This window comes from Fusarium tjaetaba (genome assembly GCF_013396195.1).
Source record: "Fusarium tjaetaba strain NRRL 66243 chromosome Unknown NRRL66243_c0000100, whole genome shotgun sequence".
Taxonomy (NCBI): domain Eukaryota; kingdom Fungi; phylum Ascomycota; class Sordariomycetes; order Hypocreales; family Nectriaceae; genus Fusarium; species Fusarium tjaetaba.
In genome coordinates, this window is record NW_023501296.1 from 825 (window position 1) to 23,990 (window position 23,166).

The following is a 23,166-nucleotide window of genomic DNA, read 5'->3' on the forward strand; positions in this document are numbered from 1 at the left end:
TTGTATACATTGGTACAAATGATACACATGGTATGGAGAAAATGCAGAATTGTAGGTACAGGCTACGAGGAAAGAAAACTCAGGACCCCATTCTTGGTAGACAAAAATATCCCAGCGTCCCATTATTCAGATTGGGATACTTATTGCAAAGCTTATTTTGACATCCTACGTTAAGGTCTGCTGTTTTCTTACTCCCTTAGGTACTCCAGGGGCCGATCGGGCACCGCCACAAATATGGTGCGCCACAGTGTTGAGGGTGCCTGCGAGCTGACGTCTTTCAAAAATAATTCCGTCTCTTCAAATGAACTTACACATTCTCAAACAAAAACATCCGCCAAAATGTCCGAGCAGAGCAAACCTCCGGCTCCGCGCATAGCAATCAAGTTCGGCGCTACTTCGAGCAATAACAACTCGAAGAAAGCATCAAAACCAAATCCATCCTCGTCCCTAGGGAAGCGGCCACGGCCACACGCTTTGGGGGGCGCTTCCGACTCTGAGGATGATGATTATGAGCATCGAGGACGGCATGAGAAGATCACAGGCTTTGGGGTGGACGGAGCGGAGACGGAGCGCAAGGCCAAAGACTTGAGGACGGAAAAGAAGGAATATGTTTTGGCCAGGCAGCCAAATCACGACTGGAGATCAGAGGCCAGAGCCCAGAGGAAGAGCAAAAGTTCGCTACCCGAGGAGGCGAGAGCACAGCAAAACAACAGAACCATCGAGACGGAACCTGCAGATCAGGACAAGGGAATAAAATGGGGTCTGACGATCAAGGAAAAGGCTGAGGACGCCAACAAGGATGTTGGATCAGAGTCCAAGGAGAAGCCGATCTCCATTGATGACAACCTGAAAAAGCCACCGCCCAGACGAACAGCAGATGACGAAGCATTGGACGCTCTACTAGGCAACAAGGAAGACGACAAAAAGATCATCCATCCAACTGAAGAGGACGCCCACCGTCACGACATCCAAGGGGCAGGAGAGACTACGCTTGATGAATATGAAGCCATGCCAGTAGAAGAATTCGGCGCAGCTCTTCTCCGCGGTATGGGCTGGGACGGGAAAACTGGCGATAAAGTCAAGGAAGTAAAACGACGTCCGAACCGACTCGGTCTTGGTGGTACGGAGCTCAAAGGGGAAGAGGATCTCGGCGGATGGAATCAGGGCGGAAAGAAGAACAGACGACCACGCTTGGACGAGTATCGTCGAGAGGAGAGTAAACGAAAGGAGGGTCGCTCCCATGAGGACAGTTACAAGCGTGAGCGTGAGCGTGAGCGTGAACGCGAGAGGGATCGAGACAGCAGGCATGGACATCGTGACCGTGACCGTGACCGAGACCGCGACCGTGACCGGAACAGAGACTACGACCGGCATCGGAGTCATCGGGACTACGATCGACGACGGTAATTCAACCAGTCGCGACTTCGCTATGAAGGCTTACTACCGGCTTACCAAAACGACACAATAATACCTTTGCTATCTGGGAAAGGGATCAATTCTTTCCAGAGATGCATTTTTACGTAGACCAACAGTGATCCCAACTCAAAAGAAAACAAGAAGCAGGAGAAGAAGGACAAAGGAGATACTCAGACATTACAGACAAGTAAGAATGACGCTTTCATCACGAAATTATACAGTTCAATAAGCTTACAGTGTGACTATAGTCTAAAACAAAGATCCTTGGGTATAAGATATGCGTTCAAAGACCACAGCAACCCAACGCCGTGCACTTCCCCATGAGCAAACGATACTACCTTGCTGGCACGGTCAGTCTATCCATCTCAGCAGGTCCTTCATCTCCCCTGCCAGTCTTTGTGCTCTCCTCGGCATCAGCCAGCGATGTGAGGCGTTTTTCCTCCCTCGACTTCTTTGTCAAATTAAAGGATCTCCGGATCGACATGCTTCGGTTTCGCTCGGATTTTCCTCCATCACGACCTCGGTCTCGATCTGGGTCTACCACATCTTCTAGGGCCTTTCCCTGTTTGAGCGCTTCCAGAGATCTCTTGGCAACGTCCACGTCTTCGAAAATGACTTCCGTGTCAAGGAGAACTCGATCAATCTGTCCCGCTATGCCTCGTTGCTTCTCCAAATCCTGGATCTTCTCTCTCAACTCATCCATTATATGCCATCCCTCCATAACTTCCTTTTCTAACTGCTTTCGCTGGTCTTCTGGGAGCGCCTTATACTCCCTCTGCCCTTGGACAATGCGAGCCCGGCGGATGTATTTCTGAGGCGTCTTGGACCGCTCAGCCTGCTTCACAACGCCTTTGAGAGTGTATCCAATCGGGCCAACAATAGCAGAGAGGTTTTTGAGGACCAAGCCTGTCAATCCCATACCTGTGCCCTTGACGAATCCAATCGGTCCATTTTCTTTTGCTCCACGGAACGGCAGGCGAACTACTCCTGTGAAGCCATCGTAGACTCCATACGCAAACTCATGCCGGGCCGCCCGGAGGCCAGAATGGAAACCTGTCACTCGAATGGGACGTCGTACCGTATTGTCGCCATAGAGTCGAGGGGCATTGTGAAAACCTTGTGCGAGTGCCATCGAGAGGTCCACGGGCGCTTTGGCGATGGCAGTAGCTGTCCTTTCCACACCGCTCGCTATGTCGCCCACGTACTGACCTCCGGTGTCCCCAGCTGTCGTCTCAGTGTGCAACGAGGCAGCATCCACTGGGTCATCAGAGTCCGCCGGATTGTGTCGTGTTATGTTGTTGCCCGACTTCTTAGATTTCCTAGCATTCCTCTGATTCTTCTTCTTGCTGATCGTTCTTGTTCTTTTTGCCCAATGATAAGGAACGCTTGCAACGCCGTGAAATGCTTCACCGACTGTGCTAGCTATGGATCCGGCAATTCCTGTGACAGGTTCCCCGGGGCCTTCAAAGTCATTCCATTCCACATGCCTGAGAAGTCTCAGGCGCTTCCAGGTCAACAAGCCGTTGTCCACTAAGATGTCGGCAGCCAATGCACCCAGTTTAATATTGGTGTTTTTCAACTCCCAAACGGCTGTGTGATCTTTGAGGAGGGAGCATCGCAAGAGACTCGGGCTTCTTAAGTTCAGCTGCCTGTGAAACTCTTTGACGGCATTAACAGCGCCATCGCCCTCCTCTGCGATTCGTTTGGCGATTGCTCCAGCAGCATCCCTTGCCTTGTCAGTAAGACAAAATTCGATGCCTTCAGCAAGCTTTTCGGCATTCAGGTGCTTGTATGGCACTGGCTCCGGTCCAACATTTGCGTTGCTCACCATCTTACCCCAAAAGTTTTGGTCGCCGAAGAAGGGAACGATCATTGTAGGCTTGCCACATTTGAGCGCAATGGCTGTTGTTCCGGCGCCTCCGTGAATGACGCATGCTTTGACTCTCGGGAAAAGCCAGTCGTGAGGGGTGTTGTCGAGCATGAAGATATTCTCTGGAACATCGTCACCACCAAGTCCACCCCAGCCCTTAGATACCAGGGCACGAACTCCAGCCAGCTCGACAGCTTTGAAGATCATTTGTGTGAATTTGTCTGCATCATCAACAACAATCGATCCAAATCCAATATAGATTGGAGTCTCCCCAGCTGCTAGAAATTCCTCCAGTTCCTTCGGTGGCTCAAAGGTCGAAGCCAAGTCAAGAAATACGAAGCCAGCCACGTCAACCTCGCTTCCCCAGTCTTGTGGCTTCGGGACAAGACCCGGTGACCACAAGTATGTGAATGGCACATGCAGGCGATATGTTGCACCTGGAGCCCAGAGGGTCGAGACAGGATCTAGAGCTAAAGTCTTGACACGAAATTCGTTGACCAGATCTCCCAGACCTTGCCATACCATCATCTCGACTAGGGGATAAGAGATGAAGTTTGTATATCCAGGGTCCACATTGGAATTCTTGATGCTTGCCAAGGGATGAGGGAAAGCTTGTGTAGGTGTGTAAGGAAAGGTGAACATTAAATGAACAGGAATCCCAAGTGCTTCGGCGCAGTGAATATGTGCAAAGCTTGGAGGATTGGCAATAATGACGTCCGCGACAAAGGGGTCCTTTTCTCCCATCATCTTTAGGTTCTGGCGGTCCGATTCGTCGTCTGTGGCATTGATACATGCTCGCCAGAAACCATCAAACATGGTGGCCATTGCGGCTCGCCGTCTCCCAATATCTCCAGCCTTGACTGTCTCAAGTGTTGGGATCAGATCTGGATTCTTGACCATAAAAGCCATGAGCTCTGATGGATCACCCCCAACAGAGAAGAACTCAAGACCAGAATCTTTTTCGACAAATTCGCGAAACGCTGGGTGTGTAGCGATGCGTACTCGGTGCCCATAATCCTCTTTCAAAACCTTGCCTATCTTCAAGAAGGGTTGGGCATCTCCTCGTGAGCCAATGACCATGATCACAATGTTTAAGCGTGCTTGAGGTCTGGGATCCGCAACAGCTGTCGAAGAAGATGACCGGCGTGGGCTTTCGGGAATTTTGAGAGTTGACACCTTGTCCGCCTGTTCGGCCTTTGCGGGAGCGACCTTGTTGACAGCTGCACCCAAAGCCTTAGTTAAGTATCCAGTGCCTGCAGTCTCGTTGACCGTGATGCGCAAGCGACCATCCTTTTTGACCTTGCCGGATGTTTGGTAGTTCTGATTACCAATGTTGAAATGGCCGTATTTATCGTCATCATGGCTCGCCTTCCCGCCTGCTTTTTCGCCTGCTTTCTTCTTGTGCTCACTATAATGGGATTCCTGCTGGCTGGTTTGGAGTTCATCCTCGCCAGCTGATGCTACCGAACTATCACTTGAGCTGAGCCTCGGGTCCTCTGGTGCTTCCCAGATCGCCTTGTTCAAATATGATGTGCCAGCTCTGGCTGGGCCGGGACGAAAGTAGGAACGGTGGTGATGATCCCGCCGTGGTTGCTCAGTCTGCCAGGACTTGGTCGGTCTTGGTCGACTCTTTTGGGCTGGTGACTTCTTAGGTGAGACTGAATCGTTTGCGGATGGCAGATGTGCAGGCTCCGATTTGACTTGTGTTTGTTGAACACCGTCGCCAGGGTCGATGTTGTCCTGTGGGCTTCGCGGCGACTTGGGGCTTTCGGGGGACTGTACTGGGGGTGGGATAGGAGCAGGGTAGGCGACATCCCCATGTGTATCTGTGATTAGTGTTGTAGATTGCTGCCCATCGTCATTGCGATGGTGTTGCTCTGATACTTCAAGTTTGAGCCTGTTGGGGTCTTGTTGTTGAGAATCCATGGCGCTGTATGGGCAGTTCCTCCCGTCTTTCAAAGGTTTTGTGATGTATTTCTTGAGTTGTGCCAGAGGAAAAGTTGTTTGAATAGGGACAATTGAACGGTATATCGCGAAGTCTGCTGTGACGAACTGGCGTCGCTATCGTGTCACAGAAACGTAGAGTAGTGCGTCGTTGTTCGCAAACTTGGCGGTACGGTATGTTAGTTGCTACCGGAGTCGCGAATAACAGCCCATGATGTACAGGCATGCAGTGTAAAAAAGGGTGAAAGGGTAAAAGAAAGAAAGAAATGAAGAATCTATGATCAGGGCCAAGGCAGCGCGAAGTGTCATGAACAAATTTCCGAGCCGTCCCGTTCCATGAACTGAGGCGTCTCCCGTCGTCACGAGGTGACCTTACCTCACCTTATGGGCCTCTTTGATGTCCAATGTCAATGCTCCTTCCCCAAATTCTGGTTGAGAAGGATACAATGATGTCACTTGCCGTGTTATCCACAGCGGAACCCCTTGGCGTTCGGCGGTTTTAGGCCTTTTAGCTGCTTTTGCTCCGCAGGACTAAGGCTAAAAGAATTGATGGGGTCACACGAGGTCTCATTCAGAACAAGGAACAGGCGAAGAATCGTCGATGATGCACCGCTAATTTAGTCCTCTCGGGACAGATGCCGCGTTTCAAGCTTCAAAAGGGCTGCATTTATGCTTATGCGTTGCATCGCATCGCATCAATCGCATCGTCAAGTAGGTGTCTACAGGTAAGGTGCTTAGCTGGGTACGGTAATAACAAAGTCTTGTCTGCGTGCTCTGGCACCCAACCAGGTATGAATCGCCAACCAGCCAGCCTCTCTTGGTCGTGTGGCTCTAGCGAGTCAATGGCTTACACATCTCGATCTGGGCGTACAGCAACCAATGCTGTAACTTATCTTTCCGGTTCTAATAAACTCAACCAGTAGTGGCATGTTCACCTACCCAATAACCTGAACCAGCAATTGACCATCGTCATCCGACTACAGAGCACCTACCTACATCCCGTGGCGGCAGAACTAAAGACCCTCACTCAGTAGCAACATGGGCCAGAAACAAGGCTAATCTGCTTGTGCATCGTTGACCTGAGTCGTGGCTTGGCTTAGACGGACTATATGCTCCGGGCAGCTTAGCCTATTTTGCACTACCCTATAACTACATTTCTGAAACCCAAGATATCTTGTAAGACCTTGTAGAATTGAACTGAAGAGAACAGGTGATCTTTACTTTACCATACTAAGATAACTGTATTTATATGGATTTATATCAACTGAGTTTCTGAGTCACAACCCCAAAAAACCCAGACATGAAGAATATGCCGAGGCTGGTCATAGCGAAACGAAGTGCGCAATGTAAATAATGACATATTTACGTCTCTTGACCAGAAAAAACTACATACATCGCCATGTACTACGTATTTACAAATGCCGTACTCCAGTAGACCCGACCTCAGCTGCAACGCCCCTATAATCCATAGTCATCAAGCTCTACTGCAATGGGACACGCTCCAGGGTATCTGTTAGGATGCCAAGCTGCATCGAAACCTCTTCTTCTTGCCCTTGTCCATCAATCTCCTTCTTTTCTATTGCCTCTCTCAGGCGCTTGGAGGCTGCCAGTAAGGGACTTGCGTATCGATGCTCAACTGCTGAGGCCATTCCAGCAGGAACCAAGTGCTTGAAATCTTGACCACCAAACAAGAACAGAGCGAAGTTGGCAACCTGGAGGTGAAAGGGTGCGAACTGGACCCAAAACTCCCACAAGGCCTCCAAATCTGTCTCGGCGAGGGACTCGAGGTCCTCAAAAAGGGTATACTGAAGTGTGTCCAGGCAGTCTGGATCGGCAAAGCGGCCCGTTGAGCCAGCCTTGCGGGAGGCAATGATCTCTTCGCGTAGCCATGTCACTGCGCATGCTTTCAGTGACGAGAACATGCAGTTTTCCAACAAGTCTTCCAAAATACCCAATCTGTCTTCCTCGTGGGGATCTTCGTGAAGGATGTGACCCGCCAGCACAGTCGCTGCATTCCGTACCCGCAATGATGGATGGAAGACGGAAATGAGCGTAAGTAAATGATGGTATGACATAAAGGTTACGTCCTTGTCGTCGGTCCCTTTAGGTCCAATAATGCGCTTCTGGTCGTGGAGCCATAGTGCAATGACTAACAAGGCCTCGACGGTCCCAGGGTTGCTCTCTATCTGCGTCTGAGGGTCATCTCCGAGGAATCGTTTGAGCAAATTGTGATGCTCAGGAAAAATGTAAGCGTCAGGTTGTTCGTAGTCGGCATCAAAGATATCTGAAGCAAACATGCGATAAGCAGTCAAGCAAAGAAATCCACCAGTTGAGAGTTTGATGCCCTCGGGATTCTTAGGATCAGGCTCGACTTCAAGTGGATTCACTGCAAAAGGTGACTGCAAGGCCTTCTTGACCTCAGCTGACGGTAGCTTCGCTAGGCCCAGATCGCGAGCTACAGACTGAAAGAACATTAGTACCAAGATCTTCCCATTGGGGGTTGCCACTTACAACCAACTGTCCAACCAAAGCATCCTTAGCTTGGAGCTCGTCGACCTGCTTGAAAGCTTGCAACATAGTAGGTTTCCCCGGCACGATCCTCTCCGGATTGTAATACTCCAAGTGCCGTGCCGCCCACTCAAGCATATTTGAGTTGACATATGCTTCGAGGATACTCGTAACAAAAGACTGTAAGAGGCGCGATACTAGTTCATCCTCACCCTCGGCGGCCTGACCTGCATCAGCCTCAGGATCGGGTGCGCTCTTGGAGATGTCGCTGTCTTGAAACGGTGTTTCGAGCTTGGTGCTGGACTGGCGAGTGGGCAGCGGTGGTCGCTTTCTGCCAGAAAGAGACCGAGCGAGATCAATAACCGCGGCTGTAGTTTCGGCACCCTGGGGGTTGTATGCCCGGTAAACGGTCTGCAGTGTCGTATGTAGGAACCGTGATGGCGCCTTGACCTGCAGTCTTCTATGGAGGATGCCCAGCATGCCAACCAGAGTGATGAAACTTGCGCTCGCAGAGGCATCCCCGGCCTCAGAAGATTCGGCTTTGGAGTCAAGCACTTCAAGCACCTTGATAATGACCTCGCGGGGGTTCCCAAGGCGGGCAACGGTCTCGAGGCAACCTTGGCTACCAGGGACGGAGATTAGCATCTCCACGAGGTCCCAGCCAATATCGCGTGTAAGCTCAGCATCTTCGAGTATCTCCTCTAGAGTTGGAAGAACTTCGGGGGATAGATTCGTTTCGACTATGGTGAGGTATGTCAAGGCGTCTGTGGCGGGGGGCCGAGACTCCTTGAGCCTTTCAATAGCTTCGTCGACGGACACCATGATGCTGAATGAATAACAACTGTGCTTTGTTCTCTCCAGATGATTACTATATAGTGATCGATCGTATTCGTCTTGTGTATTGACTAGCTCGATCGAAACGGTCCGGGAGGTTTGACAAGCTATACCTAGTTACTGAGGGGTCGAATCGTTCGGCTCGTGACGGGTCTAGCGTGGTGAAGACAGCACAAGAAGTGAATGATGCTGGGGGCGCAAGAAAGATTGAGAAAAGCAAGTCAATGAGAGAAATAATCGAAAGGGGCAAACCTCCCCTGATCGATCCAAAGCTTCTTTGTGATCTCGTTGAAATGAGATTGATGAAGGAACACAGAAGGAAAGCCAAACATGCGATGAGGGATGACGAGGAGCCTTTAGTGGAGACCTTTCCCACTTAGCGCGGGACACTTTCGTCATCACACTTCTAGACATGAGCTTGTTTTCCACTCAATTTGGAGGCTCAAGACAGCAACATCACCACACACTCTCTGATTCAGGTGTATATGAATGAGGCCATTGTTTTTGACAATCATATCCAGACTGATGGATTTCTGAGAGAATTCAACTGGGAGTACGCCCAGTCCCTTTGTGCCTGGGTTAATCAAGCCAATACTAGTAATACACATCACTCAAAACGAGGCGCTTGATGTGCTACAGGGGTCAATCTTTGATCCTTCCATCGCCAAGCCTTCACCCGCTCACCTTATTAAAGTTTCATGTCGGCTTCCTTAGTCAGTGTCTACCTTCTGTAGCTTCGACATGAGTTGTCAGCAATCGATAAACATGGCGAAGCAACGTTCCAGTAAAGCAATCCATGGCATCAACCAATATGTCAATCAAAGGATAACACAAAGAGTTATTATATGGTTTGCAAATATACATAAGACAGCAGCCCCCGACCTTTTCGTTTTCGCTTTAACGCCCCCGAAACCCATCCCCAGACCCCCAACCAACACTAAACACCAGACCTAGATGCAATCATACATATTCATACAACGAAATAGACGTCTCCACGTGAGTAACTATAATACATCGCCAAACAAAGTGTACAAAAGAAATATACAACTACGCCCTCCTGAGTTGCCTTGAGGGCGTGGGTGGGTTTACATCCTCGAGTTTTGGCTCCAGCTCTTGCCGGAGTATTTCGGCCACGTCATTTTTCTGCTCTCGTAGGCATTGGGTTTGACTTTCAGGGCCTCAGATACAGAGACAGGCTCGTCCATGGGGACTAGTCTTGGGTATGCTCTGTAAGGCAACACGCTTTGCAATTCTCTCCTGCTCAACGGCTTGTCTTTCTTCGGCGCTGCAGCGAGTTTGGCTTTCTGGACGTCTTTGACAATCTCTCGAAGTTCCGTGTCGTCACTGACGATTTGGGCCTTGAGGAAGGGGATTGACTCTTGCGCTGACTCCTGAATACCCTGCATAATAGGCACTCGGGGGGTATAATCGATCTGATCTAGTTTGGGAGCATACTTTGCATCCGGAACGATATCAGGATCCAGCCTTGCAATTTCTCCCTTCTCCAGAAGTGTGCTAATATCGATACTTTCTCCAGGGGAAATAGGAGTTGGGTGGCTCGGTGTGACGCACTCCATGTCCACTTCTTTGCGCAACACATGGTCAATGTCCACAGCAGAAAAATAAGCACATGACTGAGGGAGGTCCTCAATGCCAACCTGCTGGGAGAACATGGCACGGGTCCACAGGTTGGCAACCTGTAGAGCAAGTGCAGTGCGGTATTTGTCCGTATCTTTGACCAAGTAGCGAATTTCGTCGTGGACTGTGATAGCAAGTCGAGCATCAATGTTGAACCTGCGGATCAGGTAGTCCATGGAAACGATGAGTAGATGGAGGTAGTCAACACCTGATGATTGGATAGCCCAGTTGATTCTCGATGTCAGATAACCACCTTTGCTGATGTATCGTCCCATAAGAGCTTCAGTGATGCCAGCTCCCAGTACTGGCGTTCTTGCCTTATCTTGCTCGGCGAATTCTTCCAGCTTGTTAAAGACAAATGATTCGGTGCCGCCTCTCCAAAAGGGTCGTTTGTAGAGCACCTTGCGGTTGGTCTTGGTGCCTTTAGTATTTGCGTATAGTTTCGAAGCCGTCTCCAATGTCTGTTTTTCCGACAGATTGGGGTTAAACTGCCGCAACAAAGTCGCTGCGAACTTCAAACCAGCGCCATAGATTCGACCATAATTGAAAACCTTGGCATCGTTTCTGGTAATGCCAAGAATCGATGCGGTTCGCGAATGAAGATCGGTGCCGGCAGCCTTTGTGCCTTCCAAGGTCATGAACCCAACAGCATTTCCGCCGTGAAGCTTGAAGGTTGCGTCGCCGACAAGGCTGGCAATCCAAAGCTCCTCCGAATCAACATCTGCCCCCACAAAGCAGTAGCCTTCAGGTGCCTTTACCATTGCCTTGAGCTCAGAGCCCACTCGATTCTTCTTGGCATTACTAGCAGTAAGCCAGGTATTCTCAACTGCTCTGCGAGTTATGGTACCCATTGGAATGATTTGTGGTAAGATAAAGCCGTTGGCGCTGGCCTCCCCGCCTTTGTGCCCAGTCTCAGCTTGTATGCCTTGATGCGAAAGGTCATCTTGATAGACAACCATTTGAGATTTGATGCGGTCCCTCGCACTGATCCAATAAGAACATGATGCGTTCATTTCCAAAGCCCCTTTGGCATATGAGTACTCAGAGGACAAAATACCGCTCTCAAAGTAAGCCAAATAGCCCTTTGCCATTGGATTCGCACAGCGAGCCGTCGGGCCATCCTTATGAGGGAGTTTGAAGTAGGTATGGGCATGGTCGTCGCGTAAATGGATCTCTTTCTCGTCGAATTTGCATTCGATCATTTGTTTGGCTGTATATTTCGAGGCTTCCGCTCGTGGTACGCGAAACGTCCAACCATATTTGTCAGACCAGAATAGCGGGTGCCCGTCCCAAGCTAGTCTTAGTAACAGAGGAGCGATTCGCGTTCGAACAGTGATGTTGATAGGGGCATTGTTGGTTTGGAAGAGGTCTTTGTACCATTTGGGCATACCAGGTTTCTTCTGCCTAGCTGCAGGTCTTGGGGGGTCGTCCTTCCGCTTGCCTTTGACCATTTTGACCATTTGTCCTGACCAGTCGAGTTGTTGCATCCAGGGGTCGTTTGTGTAGGCCTCAGGCTTATCCTTGATCTCCAACGCTTTATCAGTAAGACCAATAAGCCTTTCTTCAACGGCATCATTGAGCTTGTGGTATGTAGCTTCGGCATTGGTGATATACGCATCCCAGGACTTATCAACCGGAAGAATGACGGACGAAAGGTGCCGGAGGGCTGCGAAACTAACGGGGTGTGGGCATGTCTCTAGGAAGTTGGGGAGAACAATCTGGTAAATACGGTGAGTGACTGACACGTCGGCAGCACAATAGTCCAGAAGCTGGTCCAGCCTCTCCAGGATCTTTTCCCGGTCCAGTTCGCTAAAGTCGTCACGGAGAGCTTTATCAATCGAAATATTGAGGTGAAACTTGGCGACATCACGGAGAGAGTTGACGGAACTTCGTTCAACCCAGAGCTCTTCTTCATCATGCATGCCGCTGGTCATCAATACCGCTAAATCATTATCTGGGGTCTTGCTTGCAACTTGATCCCGTAGTTCTCGATTCTTTTTATGTCTCATCCAAGTAGGTCGCTGTTGAGAGCACATACCGTTCACAGCGACGTGGAGCGACATTGTGTCGATAAAGGCATTTCGAGTCTGCTTGACACTATACTCCTCCAACACCCGCGCTCGGTCGAAGCCAACGTTGTGTCCAACAATAATTTTGGCCTTATTCGGGTCGCCTAATGGAATCAATTGTCGATCATTGGTGGTCTCCATTAACAGCCACGGCGACAGCCACGCATACCAGGCAGTCGGACTGGAAGCGCAGGCCATCACAGCAAAAGGGCTGACTTTCCACATAACTTCAGTGTCAAATGACAACATTTCTTCATCAGGAGCCTCGACTTTTTCGGTCTGCCCATCGGGATAGTACTTCGTCCAACCGCTTTGATGTATCCATTTTCGAGGCTTTGGTGGTGGATTGGCGCGGGCGAACTCCTTTGCATATGCCAGATACGGCTCGGCGCAATCCACTCCGAGTTTGTGAAAATGTTCGTCAAGTGTGCGCCCTTGGAGAGGGGGAAGATCGAAAGCTATGGGTTCGGATTTATCGGTATTCTTTCCAAGCAAGTCATGGCGCCTTAGATGGTCTCTTGATAATTCGACCAGCTCTTGTGGCGGAGGTTTGACACCGTCAGGGAAAATCTGGTCAAATATGTGAGAGCTGAGTTGCTGGACGCCTATCTCGTTATATCGGGCTTCGGAGGGCACTGCGATAAAGTTAGTATGGTATGGTTGTGAATAATGCATCTTTTCTTACGCGCAAGTGTGCCCTTTGGGTTCGATTTGATGTTGTCGGCGACAGCAGCCAGCCATCGGACATGAGCGCGCAAAGCATGACGGCGAAAAGCCTGGTGTCGAGCAATTCGGATGAAGCTGGGCGTCGGACCGCGCAACGGCTGAGCAGCAGCCGATATGAGCATAATTAGGTGCAGCACGATAGCATCACGGCTTCTGATACTGTAGTTGATCCGCTAGGATGTATCGGTAATGTTTCGTCTATATCCGGGCTGTGGTTTGATAGAAGCAAGAGATAGCCCTAGATGATAGAGGCCAGGATGATGAATTTGGCATTTGAATGAATCTTGACCAAATTAGTGAGGTGACACCCCTGTTAAGTGGATGACGCCGTGCATTCTTGGTGGGTCTTTTCCCATGTGCTTCAGATAGGAGTGGGGAATGAGATGCAAAGGGTCTAAAAAGATGGAGGGGTATCGTAGTAGGGTTTGTAATAGAAGAGATAACTATGGCAGAATACATGATAACGTGTGGTATCTTGAAGTATGAGGCAGTGGCCAAAAAAGGGTGAGTTGCTACAAACGTCGTACATCTTGCAATCTTCAGTCCCCCAATCTACTAGGTAGGTACTGTAGTATGGGTAGTACGAAAAGTTATGCCTACTAATGTTAGACTTTAGTACTGGCTTCAATGTCCTTAAAGATACCTATTGGTCTTTATGTAAAGCCCGGAGTCGCTACTCAAGAGGGTTTGTCTGCTAATATGAGAGATCAATCTCGTGTGACGAATGCTTATAGGTATTTTCACGCTGTCTTGTAGTCAGACAATGCGGTGGTAAAACTCACATCAAGGCCCTCCACAAGACCTTGAAAGTGGCCTTTCAACCTACCCTTGTGTCCTCAAGATGATTGCTTAGCTTGAAAGCCAGGATTCGAAACTAAACACTAGAGGGAATCCCCGTTCATCCCTTGAAGGATTCCCTAGTTCAGCTAGCTATCCGTATAGGTTCCTGATGTTGGACAGAGTTTTGGTGGCGTCTGGACTCAGTCGTGTATCCCACTCCACGAAACAGATGGAAATTGCCATGAATACGGTTTGCACCACAGACCACCAGTTGTTATTGAGTTGTGTTGAATGGAAACATAGATTTGAGCAAACTCTGGTATTACTTGCGTATGGAATGTCTCGTCGAGGTCTATTGCGATATGCATCATGCAGGGACCCGAGCTTGTCCAAGGCAAACGCGAACGCCATCATCCGAGTGATGGTGGAATGATGACACTAGCAAAAAGTTGCATATCCGAGTCTCGATATCTAATGATATCACCATAGTCAGGTGCTGTGGCTGTCAACAGTTAATGGATTGCTACTATGCGGAGGTTGGGTTGAGTGGACAAAGAATAGAGGGAATGATGTTTGTTCTGTTACAGTTCATATACTCGGTAGGTAGACAACAGTGAATGGGCAAGATAAGGTAAAGTTAGGTAGGTACATACGTACCTCAGTAGGTATCAATTCAGGGTTGCTCAGCAGGCATGGGTTGGATGTTTTCTGGCAATAAGAGGCTTCCTGCTGGCAGAGCCGAGACCCCTCGTTGGCTCACACTCACTTCCATTCGCATCAATCAGCTCGGCTCAGCTCCCGCAGTCGGTTATTTGATTCCGAATGAGTTATTATGTGTTTATTGCTATATGAATGTTATTTCTCATACTGTCTGCATCCTTTTGGTGTCCCCGACTTCTTTACCCTTCCATACTCAGCCCTTTTGCGATACAAAGAGCCCTTGTTGCTCTCCCTGCTCTTGATATATCGCGCGTCTTTGTGTCGTTCTCAGTATTGACCTGGGCTGTTTCATCCCTTCTTCCACTCTCAACCAGCCAGGGCAAGCTTCTGGTTTCAACTCACATCCGATTCGTACAGCCCGAGTCCAAGCTCAAGTCAACCCTGCCCAAGACCAAGGCGGCCCGCCCAAAGCCAGGCCGGGTTCAGTGGGCTGTTTGGTTTAAAGAGTGGTGCATCTCCACGCTATTTGTACCATTTCTTCCCTTCCCGTGACATTTGACGCCCACCAACAATGGAGCAAGAATTCTTGTATATGGATTCTCTCCTCTCTTATATGTTGCAAGGTTAGAGATTCAAAATTTATCTTCACTTCTCTACCCGTATCTTGGACATTATTTCCTTGCCTTTGCCTTTGCCTTTGCCTTTGTCCCTTCTTGCTTCTGCCACGCTCTAGCCGAATCCAATGTCCCCACGTATTCCACGGTAGCAAGTCAACTCCTGACGTTCCTTTGTAACCGATTGAAATAGGCAACGCGGACTTGTTTTTGAACTCAGCAAGCGACTATTACTCTCCTCCGATAACAATCTCCATGTCAACCACCACGAGGATAGTGTCACCTCCTGATTTTGCTGGGACTGGAGCTCCACACTCAAATACACAACCGCGTTCGCGTGCTCAAAGGACAGTCGACTTGGAGATTGATGGAATCAGTGCCAGTGCCAGTGGCAGCAGTGGCAATAGCAGCAACAGCAGAAGCAGCAGCAGCAGTGGTGGTGGTGTGAGCCGCTCCCACATTCGCCAGACAACAACATCATCGTCTTTACCTCTCACGTACCTCTCTTTGCCACCATTGATTTCCAACTCTCGCCCCCGTCCTAACCGAACACCAAGCCCGTTAACAACCACCCAACGGCCGAGGCCATCCCACTCTCCTCCACCCCAGAATATCCAAACATCACTTTGGGGAGAACCAGCGAGCACATCATCAACACACTTTGAGCTTCCGCCAATAGGTTCCTGGGAAAATGATCATTCCGAGTCTTTGCATAACGCCGATTTAGAGAATTCACTGCTCGCTTCCGAAATCGAGGACGATTTCCTCGCCGACCTTGCTGATGGTGATTTTTCGTCGCCCTCATCGTACCCACCGTTCACGAACCCCGATTCACGGCCGAGTCAGTCCCATAGCGTAAGCCTTCAATCAACCGTTCAGGCTCCCACGCCGCATCGTGCATTCCGCAACACCACCGCATCCGCCAACGCCACCACAAATACAACGGCCCCAGAACTATCGTCCACCAACTGTATCCTCCACCCTTTTGGCCCTGAGCGAACAACAACACAGCTCTCCTCGGCTAGCAACTCTACTGGCGAATCTCAAGCATCGTTGCCTGTTTTCGACTCCCTCGAGGAGAACGACTTCTTCTTCGATAGTCCTGCAAGCTCCTTCTCCGAAGCTATGCCACCCGCAACTCGGCAGAGAACCACAGCTGCGGCTGCTCGAACTGGTTCAGTACACGCGAATAAACGACGAAGAACATCAACGACTGCTGCACCCGTGCCCCCCCCGCGGCCCCGGCCCACGTCGAGACAGAGAAAGTCACCCGCAACCAGCAAAGATATGAATGCTGAACTATTCGGCAAAAGCCCAACTCGGTCCCCTATCGACGTTGAAGCCAAAGCCGAATTCGACACCATCGATCTGACCGAGACCAACGAAGTGTTCGAGGAAGCTCGAAAGCCAGAAAAGGATGATCGTGTCAAGCTTGCTGCCTTTCAATGTGTCATCTGTATGGACGACTGCTCTAACCTCACAGTCACACATTGTGGTAAGTGATTCCGGTTCTGGGTTTGAAGATTCATGCCAGATTCTAACACAGCCCCAGGTCATCTATATTGCGCTTCCTGCTTGCATCAGTCTCTTAATGTCGATGTTACCAAGGGAAAATGTCCCATGTGCCGTCAAAGACTCGACCTGAAACCTCGAGAGAGCTATAACAGCAAGACCAAAGGATACTGGCCCCTTGAACTGAAGCTCATGACTGCCACACGGAAAGGAAAGCGCAAGGCCAATACACTGTCTTGATGTGATCGACAACCATCTACGATGGGCGACTGCTGCGATTCTCTGGACTCATAGCGCAGTTGAGCACTAGGTTCAGAGTTTGATGGCTGACTCTAATGCACCGTCGTTCTTGATACGTGGCACTCCGTTTAATCGACTTAATCGACATCTGCAGATACTTGCAACTCGTCACAGGTACGGGGTTGTGCTAGGCGCCACACGCCTCGTGGCTTATATAGTATTTTCTTCTTTAACGTTACGGTGGGCGGGTCACTTTGGGGCGTCAGATAAAGATACCCAGCATTTACATGGATAAGGGGAACATAGGACTGCATTGTGCATTGATTTAATACGCAACTACGGTTGTTGCGTCGCTCAGGAAATGGCGCACTCGGAGTAACTACTAAGGTAGGCGAGGGATATACGTATCATGCCGTACCCATGGAAAGGACACAGAGACTCACTCATCCATCGGGTTGACCGTTTGGTGTTTAGGCAACAGTATATGGCGCATAGACTTTAGACCTTTGATACAATTTGATTTGCTTTGTGCCGATCCCAGTTGTCGAATATTTGAAGCAGTGATTATGAACCGAGATGTAAAATGTCAAGAGTATGTGAAAGCATGCCCATCCCAATTGCGTACCACATGAAGAGTAGAAGACCCCGTGTTTCTCTTCTCACTATGGCCTCGAGCTCGCAACTGGTGAAATCAGCACGAGGGTCGCTTTCCATGCCTCGTCTTGGCACTAACGTGATTGATTATTTCACCTATACAGACTAAACCACACTCAACGCATGTTCCATTCCACGCTATCCTGCCAACGCCGCCTAACTCTACAGCTTATATCCCATCTTGACACGCATTCCTTCATGTCATTGCAAATTATATCTAGGTCATCTCTCCTTCTCTTAGACTGGCTTAGTGGAAGAGACCGTGGCTCTGCTGCTTCGGCTCAGGAAGGACTTCATTCTCGAACTGCAAGTTTGTTAGTTGCTTGGTTGTGTTATCTGAGGGAGTGAGCAAGCGTTACCTCTAGGAACCGTGTCGCCGCGATGATAACCATCAGCCCTTCAGCCAACTCTTCAATATTTTGATCCAGGCCTTCATCCGCGTTGCCGCTCCCGATACCTGCGCTTCGTTTAAGGGTATGCGTAACGAGCATCCGATGCTCGGTAAGGAATTTGCGGCCCTGCACCACGTTGTGGCTACCCCGAGCGACAAGGGCGGCACCGATAATGCGCACGACTTGAGCAAGAAGGCCATAATGTTGCTCAAGAGCACGAGGGTTGGTGTTGTTGATTTGAAGCTCGGGATCTGCTCCGAAGAGACCTGAATCCTCAAGTGACCGGAAAAGGTTGGAATGGATGATATACTTGGCTCCAGATCGTGTCTGCGCAAGCTCAAGGAGCAGAGCAAGGCGAGCATTCTGGTAATTCTGCTGCTCAGAGGTGCCTGAAAAAAAAGAGTCAGCAGTAGTTTGGCAAGGAAGCAAACAAAAACGTACCTGATGTGAAGACTTCATGCCACTCTTGCATGATATTTCGTAAAGAATCCACCATGATGCCAATGAAATTAAGTCGGTTGAGAGTCTCTACGACATGGTCATCGCTCTCCTGGCGACCTAGGCTGATGAGAGCGTTGAGTAGGATCAGTGCCGCTGTCTGGCATTGAGCTTCACCCCCATAGGCATCATCACAGATAACATTTATCAAGCGCTCACCATACACTTGGATCGTCTTGATAGTCTTGGGGCGATTCGAGATCAGAGATCCTTGATCAGCCATGCCAGTCAGGTACCGATAGCAGATACCATAGTAAACGGATCTCAACTCCGGGGTTCCAGCCCACTTGCCGATAGCTTGCAAGCAGATCTGGAAAAGTTGAAAGAGTTTGTCACTCACGAGATTGCCGATGGCCGAGCCTTTCTTGTCGTCTGCTGATGCTGAGAGGTCAAGCTTGAAGAGCAATACCTTGGCCAGCCGTGCAAGCTCGAAAGCCTCATCTGGCCGTTCAGAAGCAAATGCTTCTAAACTGGGTAGAATCGATTGTAGGGCCTGCAGAAAGAAAGAAGTTTGTGCTGAGCCCTTGAAATCATTCGACTCGATCATAACGAGTAAAAGTTTTGTCCATGTCTTCAGCACCTTGAGGCTCTGTGTCGTGAGCTGCTTCTGTCGATTTGAAGAGATAAGGTATTCTATTATCATGCCTTCTTCGCGTTCGATAGCGGCCAGATCTTGAGCTGCAACCAATGCCCCCGATCCTTGAGCCTCACCTCGTTTCAAAAGCAGAACTTCTTTGACTCGCTCGAGGTTGTAAATTGGGTTGGAGTCTGCGTCGTTCTCAAGACAGGCCGAGAGATCGATATTTTTATAGTATTGAAGAGGGGGCAATGGGATCTCCCAAAGGCCCTCTGGGAGGAGGAAGTCGTAGAGGTCGAAAATAGTTGGAATCGGTATAGGTGTGTTTCCCTCTCCAATAATCTGACCATTCAGAGCCTCAAAGATGCGACGCTTCACGCTGGGCATACGATTCTGAGCTATACTACAAAGCTCCATAGCAATGTATTCCAAGCCCATGCTTCGGAGAGACAAGAAATCGATTAAAGCCACAGCACCATCTGTCACAGGGAACTGCACCATGGCGACATTCTCACCTTCCCAAGGGAGGTCAGGATTGATGACTGTTTCGCGCAATAAAAGGTGAAAGAGGATCTCATTCTCACGAAGTTCCTCGACCACAACAGGTGCAGATAGGGGCGAACTCCAAAGGATGTGTAGAATGCGCATCACACGTGATTTGATAGCGATGAGCCACTGCCGCATTCCTTGGGCATCGCCAGAGGGAGCCTCCAGGAGTAGTCGTAATAATGTGTGGAAGAGGGAAGTTCTCGAAGCGAAAGCGCCCTTAGCATCCACTGACAGAGAGTCAATGCCGCACTTGAAGCCGAGGAGCAAGTGTGCAATCGTAGGCTTGCGGGGCGTCTCTTGTAGGCATTGATATAGGAAGTCGAGGATGTAAATTTTGGTGACATAAGCTGGGGAGTCTGCTTCACGCCCAGTTTCAAGAGGGGTTATCAGTTCCGAGACAAATGATCGGGATATGGCTTCGTGTTCACCGTTCGCCTCCAAGGCAACAATAGCCTTGTTGCGGTGCATTTGACGATTAGAGCCTGACCAGACAGCAGTAATTTTCGACGAAGAAGACATCTTCTCGAGCAACTTAAGGCATGCAAGAGTAAGGTCTGGGTGTCCGATGCCACAATAGTTGCCTAGATCGACAACAAGATTCAATCGAGTTACTAGGCCATCTTCAAATGAGGCAAACGCGGCGTTCGATACAGGAGGTCGGCGCTGGTTTGATTGGAGTTTGATGATGGGCCGAACAAGGTCGAGATAGGTGGCTTGGAGGTCAAGGACCATGCTAATAACCTCGACGGCACGTAAGATGCCAAGAATAAGGGGCGAGTCTGGTGCAGCATTCCCAACATCTACAGGCTCTTGATGAATCGTGTTGAATAGAGCGGCCATGACTTTGTCGTTAAACATCCATTCCATCACCCTGGCAAAAGGATGCATGCGGACATAGGTGGCTAGGTCGGTAGTTGCGATGACTCCATCGACGTTGATGTTTGTTTCATTAGCCATGATGATAAGATCCTCGTTGAATGTGTTGAGGCAGACCAAGATGAACTCTAGGCAGCTTAGGCGAAGAACGCGAGTTTGGTTTACATCTTGAAGGTCATTTGCCTTGGTAGCAAAAACCAGTCCCATCACGAAATCGACATAAACCTCGATACCAGGCATGCGGGAAGCTGAGCCGAGATTTTCAGGGAACGGCAATCCATCATTGAGGGGACTGCTATCGATGGCTGGAGATATAAGAGAAAGTATGAGTTGGATAAAAGACTCGGGGTCTTCAAAACCATTGCTAATTTCATCAAAGATACGGTCCATGGAGACAATCGGTGATTGCTGAGCTTGGCGAGTGATTGGATGAGAAGCGTACCCTCCTGTGATCCAGGTATCAAGGCAATTCCACATGAGAATGCCCTCCTGAAGCGACTTTCGTGCCATCAAAGCTCGTAGAGCCATAAAGGTACAGCCGCGTAAACGCGGGGGAATGGGACTGCTTGCGAGTTCATATAATGTTTCGACCAGGCTATAATTGGGATTGTGAAGGAGAAACTGTCTGGTTGTCTCGCTTTCGCTGGCCAGCTTTGACATTAATCGGAGGTAGCATTCAAGCATCATGGCCGACTCTGGTTCGGTCTCTGCCTGATCACTGCTCATCTTTTCATTTCGATAACGAATTGTCTGGGGCGGTGTTGGCTTCTGCCTGATCTTGGCAGAGAAGAAGTCGAGCTCCCTAAAGATTTGAGCCCATGTTAAAGACTGCGATTTTCTCATCTTCCCGGATGAATGATGGCCCTCATCCATCAAGAACTCGTGTGCAGCAGAAGCGCACTCCTCGTTCTCCGAAATAGCCTGGAGCATCTCGCAGAAAGCTGTTACCAGAGGCGTTGAGGCTCTACGAGAAGCCCAATGCATGAAGCCAGCCAGGTTACTGTCGGGATCGGACCAAAAATTCATAGCAGCATCGGGTCGGCCCTCATAAGCGTACGCGATGACCAACAAGAATCTTTCGAGATCAAGATCCTGCTCGTGAGTCTGGCTGGATTGACGTTGCTCATCCTCCTCAACCCGAAGTTTTCGTAGGACATCGGGAAGGTTAGAGATGAAGCCATCGACAAATACTTCAAGCTGGAGCATCAGAGTCAATTGAAAGAAGTCGGCGAACGGTATCGCATCTGGTGCTAATGCGGGAGACTTTCGCTGGAGCCATTTGCGCATGCCTGCTCTCACAGGATCGTGCCAGTCAGGAGACTTAACATCAGCAGCGATAGAAAGAAGAAAGTCAAAGGATCCGTCCTTCAAAGACTCCAGGAAAGCTTTTGATCGTTGTCGATCCTCCTCATCTAAGTCGGTGTTGGGGGGGATTGCAGCCTCCGGAGGATCATCCACATAAAAACCACTATACTCAGCGAGCCACCAAGCACGGAACGCAGCCTGTAGCTGAGACAAAGGCCACAGAGGACTATCTGCAGGAAAGAGTTTGCCATTCAGCTCACGAGCCTTGATGAGGTCATATCCTCCTTCCGCAGACCCGAACACCGAAATGTACGCTCCAATTGATGGTATAAGGTGAACCAGCAGAGCATCGTACCTATCAACTTTCTGGAGAACCGAAACGAAGTCAAGAAAGTCTTGTGTTGACCCTTGTCTCATTTCAATGCTCCGGCAGAGGATGACACCCAGTAGCTCGTGTTGTTGCATCAGGCTGACTCTGGAGAACTCGATCGTCTCCATCTGTTCAGAGATGCCCCCTGTTGTAGTTTGACCAAGAGTCTGGGCGGCAGCGATCTTGTCTCCTATCTTCTGAAGCCAGGCCTTAATCTCCTTCATGGAAGCCATGCACCTAGGTACTATCCGTTTTGTAGCATCTGCCCCCATGCTTGGCTGAAGCAAACGCTCTGCCACGTAGAGCTTGACGCTCTCGAGAGCTTCGGTGTCGGCAAGATCATCGTCGAGGCCTTCTAGCTCGAGGAGAAGTCTAACAATGTCCAACACGTATTTTCGCTGTTGGTGGAATCGGATAATGGCACATTCGAGAAGGGATCGGCCCAGCGTGTCGGGGTCTTCTTGGGATTCAAGTAAACACCGGGTAGATTCGAGCTCGTCGAGTTCTACCTCGTCAGAAAATGTGAGAACGTCTTGCTGGAAGTTGTCGTTTATTGAGTACTCGTCACCGTCAATGACGACCTTGCCTGTGTGATCAGTTAGATGAGAGAGAACCTTTAGTTGCGCCAACAAACTCCTTACCAGACTTGACAGCATTTCTATTGTCCCCTTTCCTTGCTGGTTTGTCCCACAACTTCCCTAATTCTGTCTCAAAGACTTGGACAAGAAATTCGTTGCCCAGTGCCTCTGCGCCCTCCACGCGACCTTCGCGTAATGATAGAAGCCCTTGATGGAAAGCTTGGAGGGCATCTAAAGCGGTGATCTCGGCCATTTTTATGGTTCAGTACTGTCGCATGTTGATCAAAGAGGCGACAGCGAGTGTAGGATACAAGCTGCGAGATTTGCACCGTGGTGCGTAACGTGTCGCAAATGTTGAATCTTTTTGTCGATGGTTGTTAGTGGTCGCGGTTTTGAGATTCTTCACTTTGAGCCTTGTTGACTTCCCCAGTAGGTGAGCTCATCGAGCTTTTTGATTGGTTGGCTTCTTAGTGGTTTAGGCGGTGAGAAGCTTTCTGCCGCCTGAAAGCTCCAGGAGCTCTCAGCCCAGGTATGCCGTAAAAAATAGGTACGCCTC

The 23,166-nt window shown here is 49.6% G+C and overlaps 6 protein-coding genes across 6 annotated transcripts; 2 read left to right on the top strand and 4 right to left on the bottom strand.

The window, feature by feature from the left end:
• Positions 1-339: 339 nt before the first annotated feature.
• On the top strand, positions 340-1,407 carry FTJAE_5242 (pre-mRNA-splicing factor SPP2; the record flags this gene model as incomplete). The annotated part of the gene is made up of 1 exon (XM_037351729.1): positions 340-1,407. One exon carries the CDS (start codon positions 340-342, stop codon positions 1,405-1,407), a length of 1,068 nt encoding a protein of 355 aa, XP_037207655.1.
• A 343-nt stretch (positions 1,408-1,750) lies between these two features.
• FTJAE_5243 (sterol 3-beta-glucosyltransferase) lies at positions 1,751-5,212 on the bottom strand (the record flags this gene model as incomplete). Its single annotated transcript, XM_037351730.1, has 1 exon — positions 1,751-5,212. The coding sequence occupies one exon, from the start codon at positions 5,210-5,212 to the stop codon at positions 1,751-1,753; it is 3,462 nt and encodes a 1,153-aa protein (XP_037207656.1).
• Positions 5,213-6,711: 1,499 nt separating this feature from the next.
• On the bottom strand, positions 6,712-8,560 carry FTJAE_5244 (uncharacterized protein; the record flags this gene model as incomplete). Its single annotated transcript, XM_037351731.1, has 2 exons — positions 6,712-7,692; positions 7,742-8,560. The coding sequence occupies 2 exons, from the start codon at positions 8,558-8,560 to the stop codon at positions 6,712-6,714; spliced, it is 1,800 nt and encodes a 599-aa protein (XP_037207657.1).
• A 1,097-nt stretch (positions 8,561-9,657) lies between these two features.
• Positions 9,658-13,127, bottom strand: FTJAE_5245 (DNA polymerase gamma mitochondrial; the record flags this gene model as incomplete). The annotated part of the gene is made up of 2 exons (XM_037351732.1): positions 9,658-12,914; positions 12,965-13,127. The coding sequence occupies 2 exons, from the start codon at positions 13,125-13,127 to the stop codon at positions 9,658-9,660; spliced, it is 3,420 nt and encodes a 1,139-aa protein (XP_037207658.1).
• A 2,187-nt stretch (positions 13,128-15,314) lies between these two features.
• Positions 15,315-16,811, top strand: FTJAE_5246 (e3 ubiquitin ligase complex slx8-rfp subunit slx8; the record flags this gene model as incomplete). Its single annotated transcript, XM_037351733.1, has 2 exons — positions 15,315-16,554; positions 16,612-16,811. 2 exons carry the CDS (start codon positions 15,315-15,317, stop codon positions 16,809-16,811), a joined length of 1,440 nt encoding a protein of 479 aa, XP_037207659.1.
• A 901-nt stretch (positions 16,812-17,712) lies between these two features.
• On the bottom strand, positions 17,713-22,863 carry FTJAE_5247 (nucleoporin; the record flags this gene model as incomplete). Its single annotated transcript, XM_037351734.1, has 4 exons — positions 17,713-17,769; positions 17,825-18,246; positions 18,299-22,618; positions 22,674-22,863. 4 exons carry the CDS (start codon positions 22,861-22,863, stop codon positions 17,713-17,715), a joined length of 4,989 nt encoding a protein of 1,662 aa, XP_037207660.1.
• Positions 22,864-23,166: the final 303 nt, after the last annotated feature.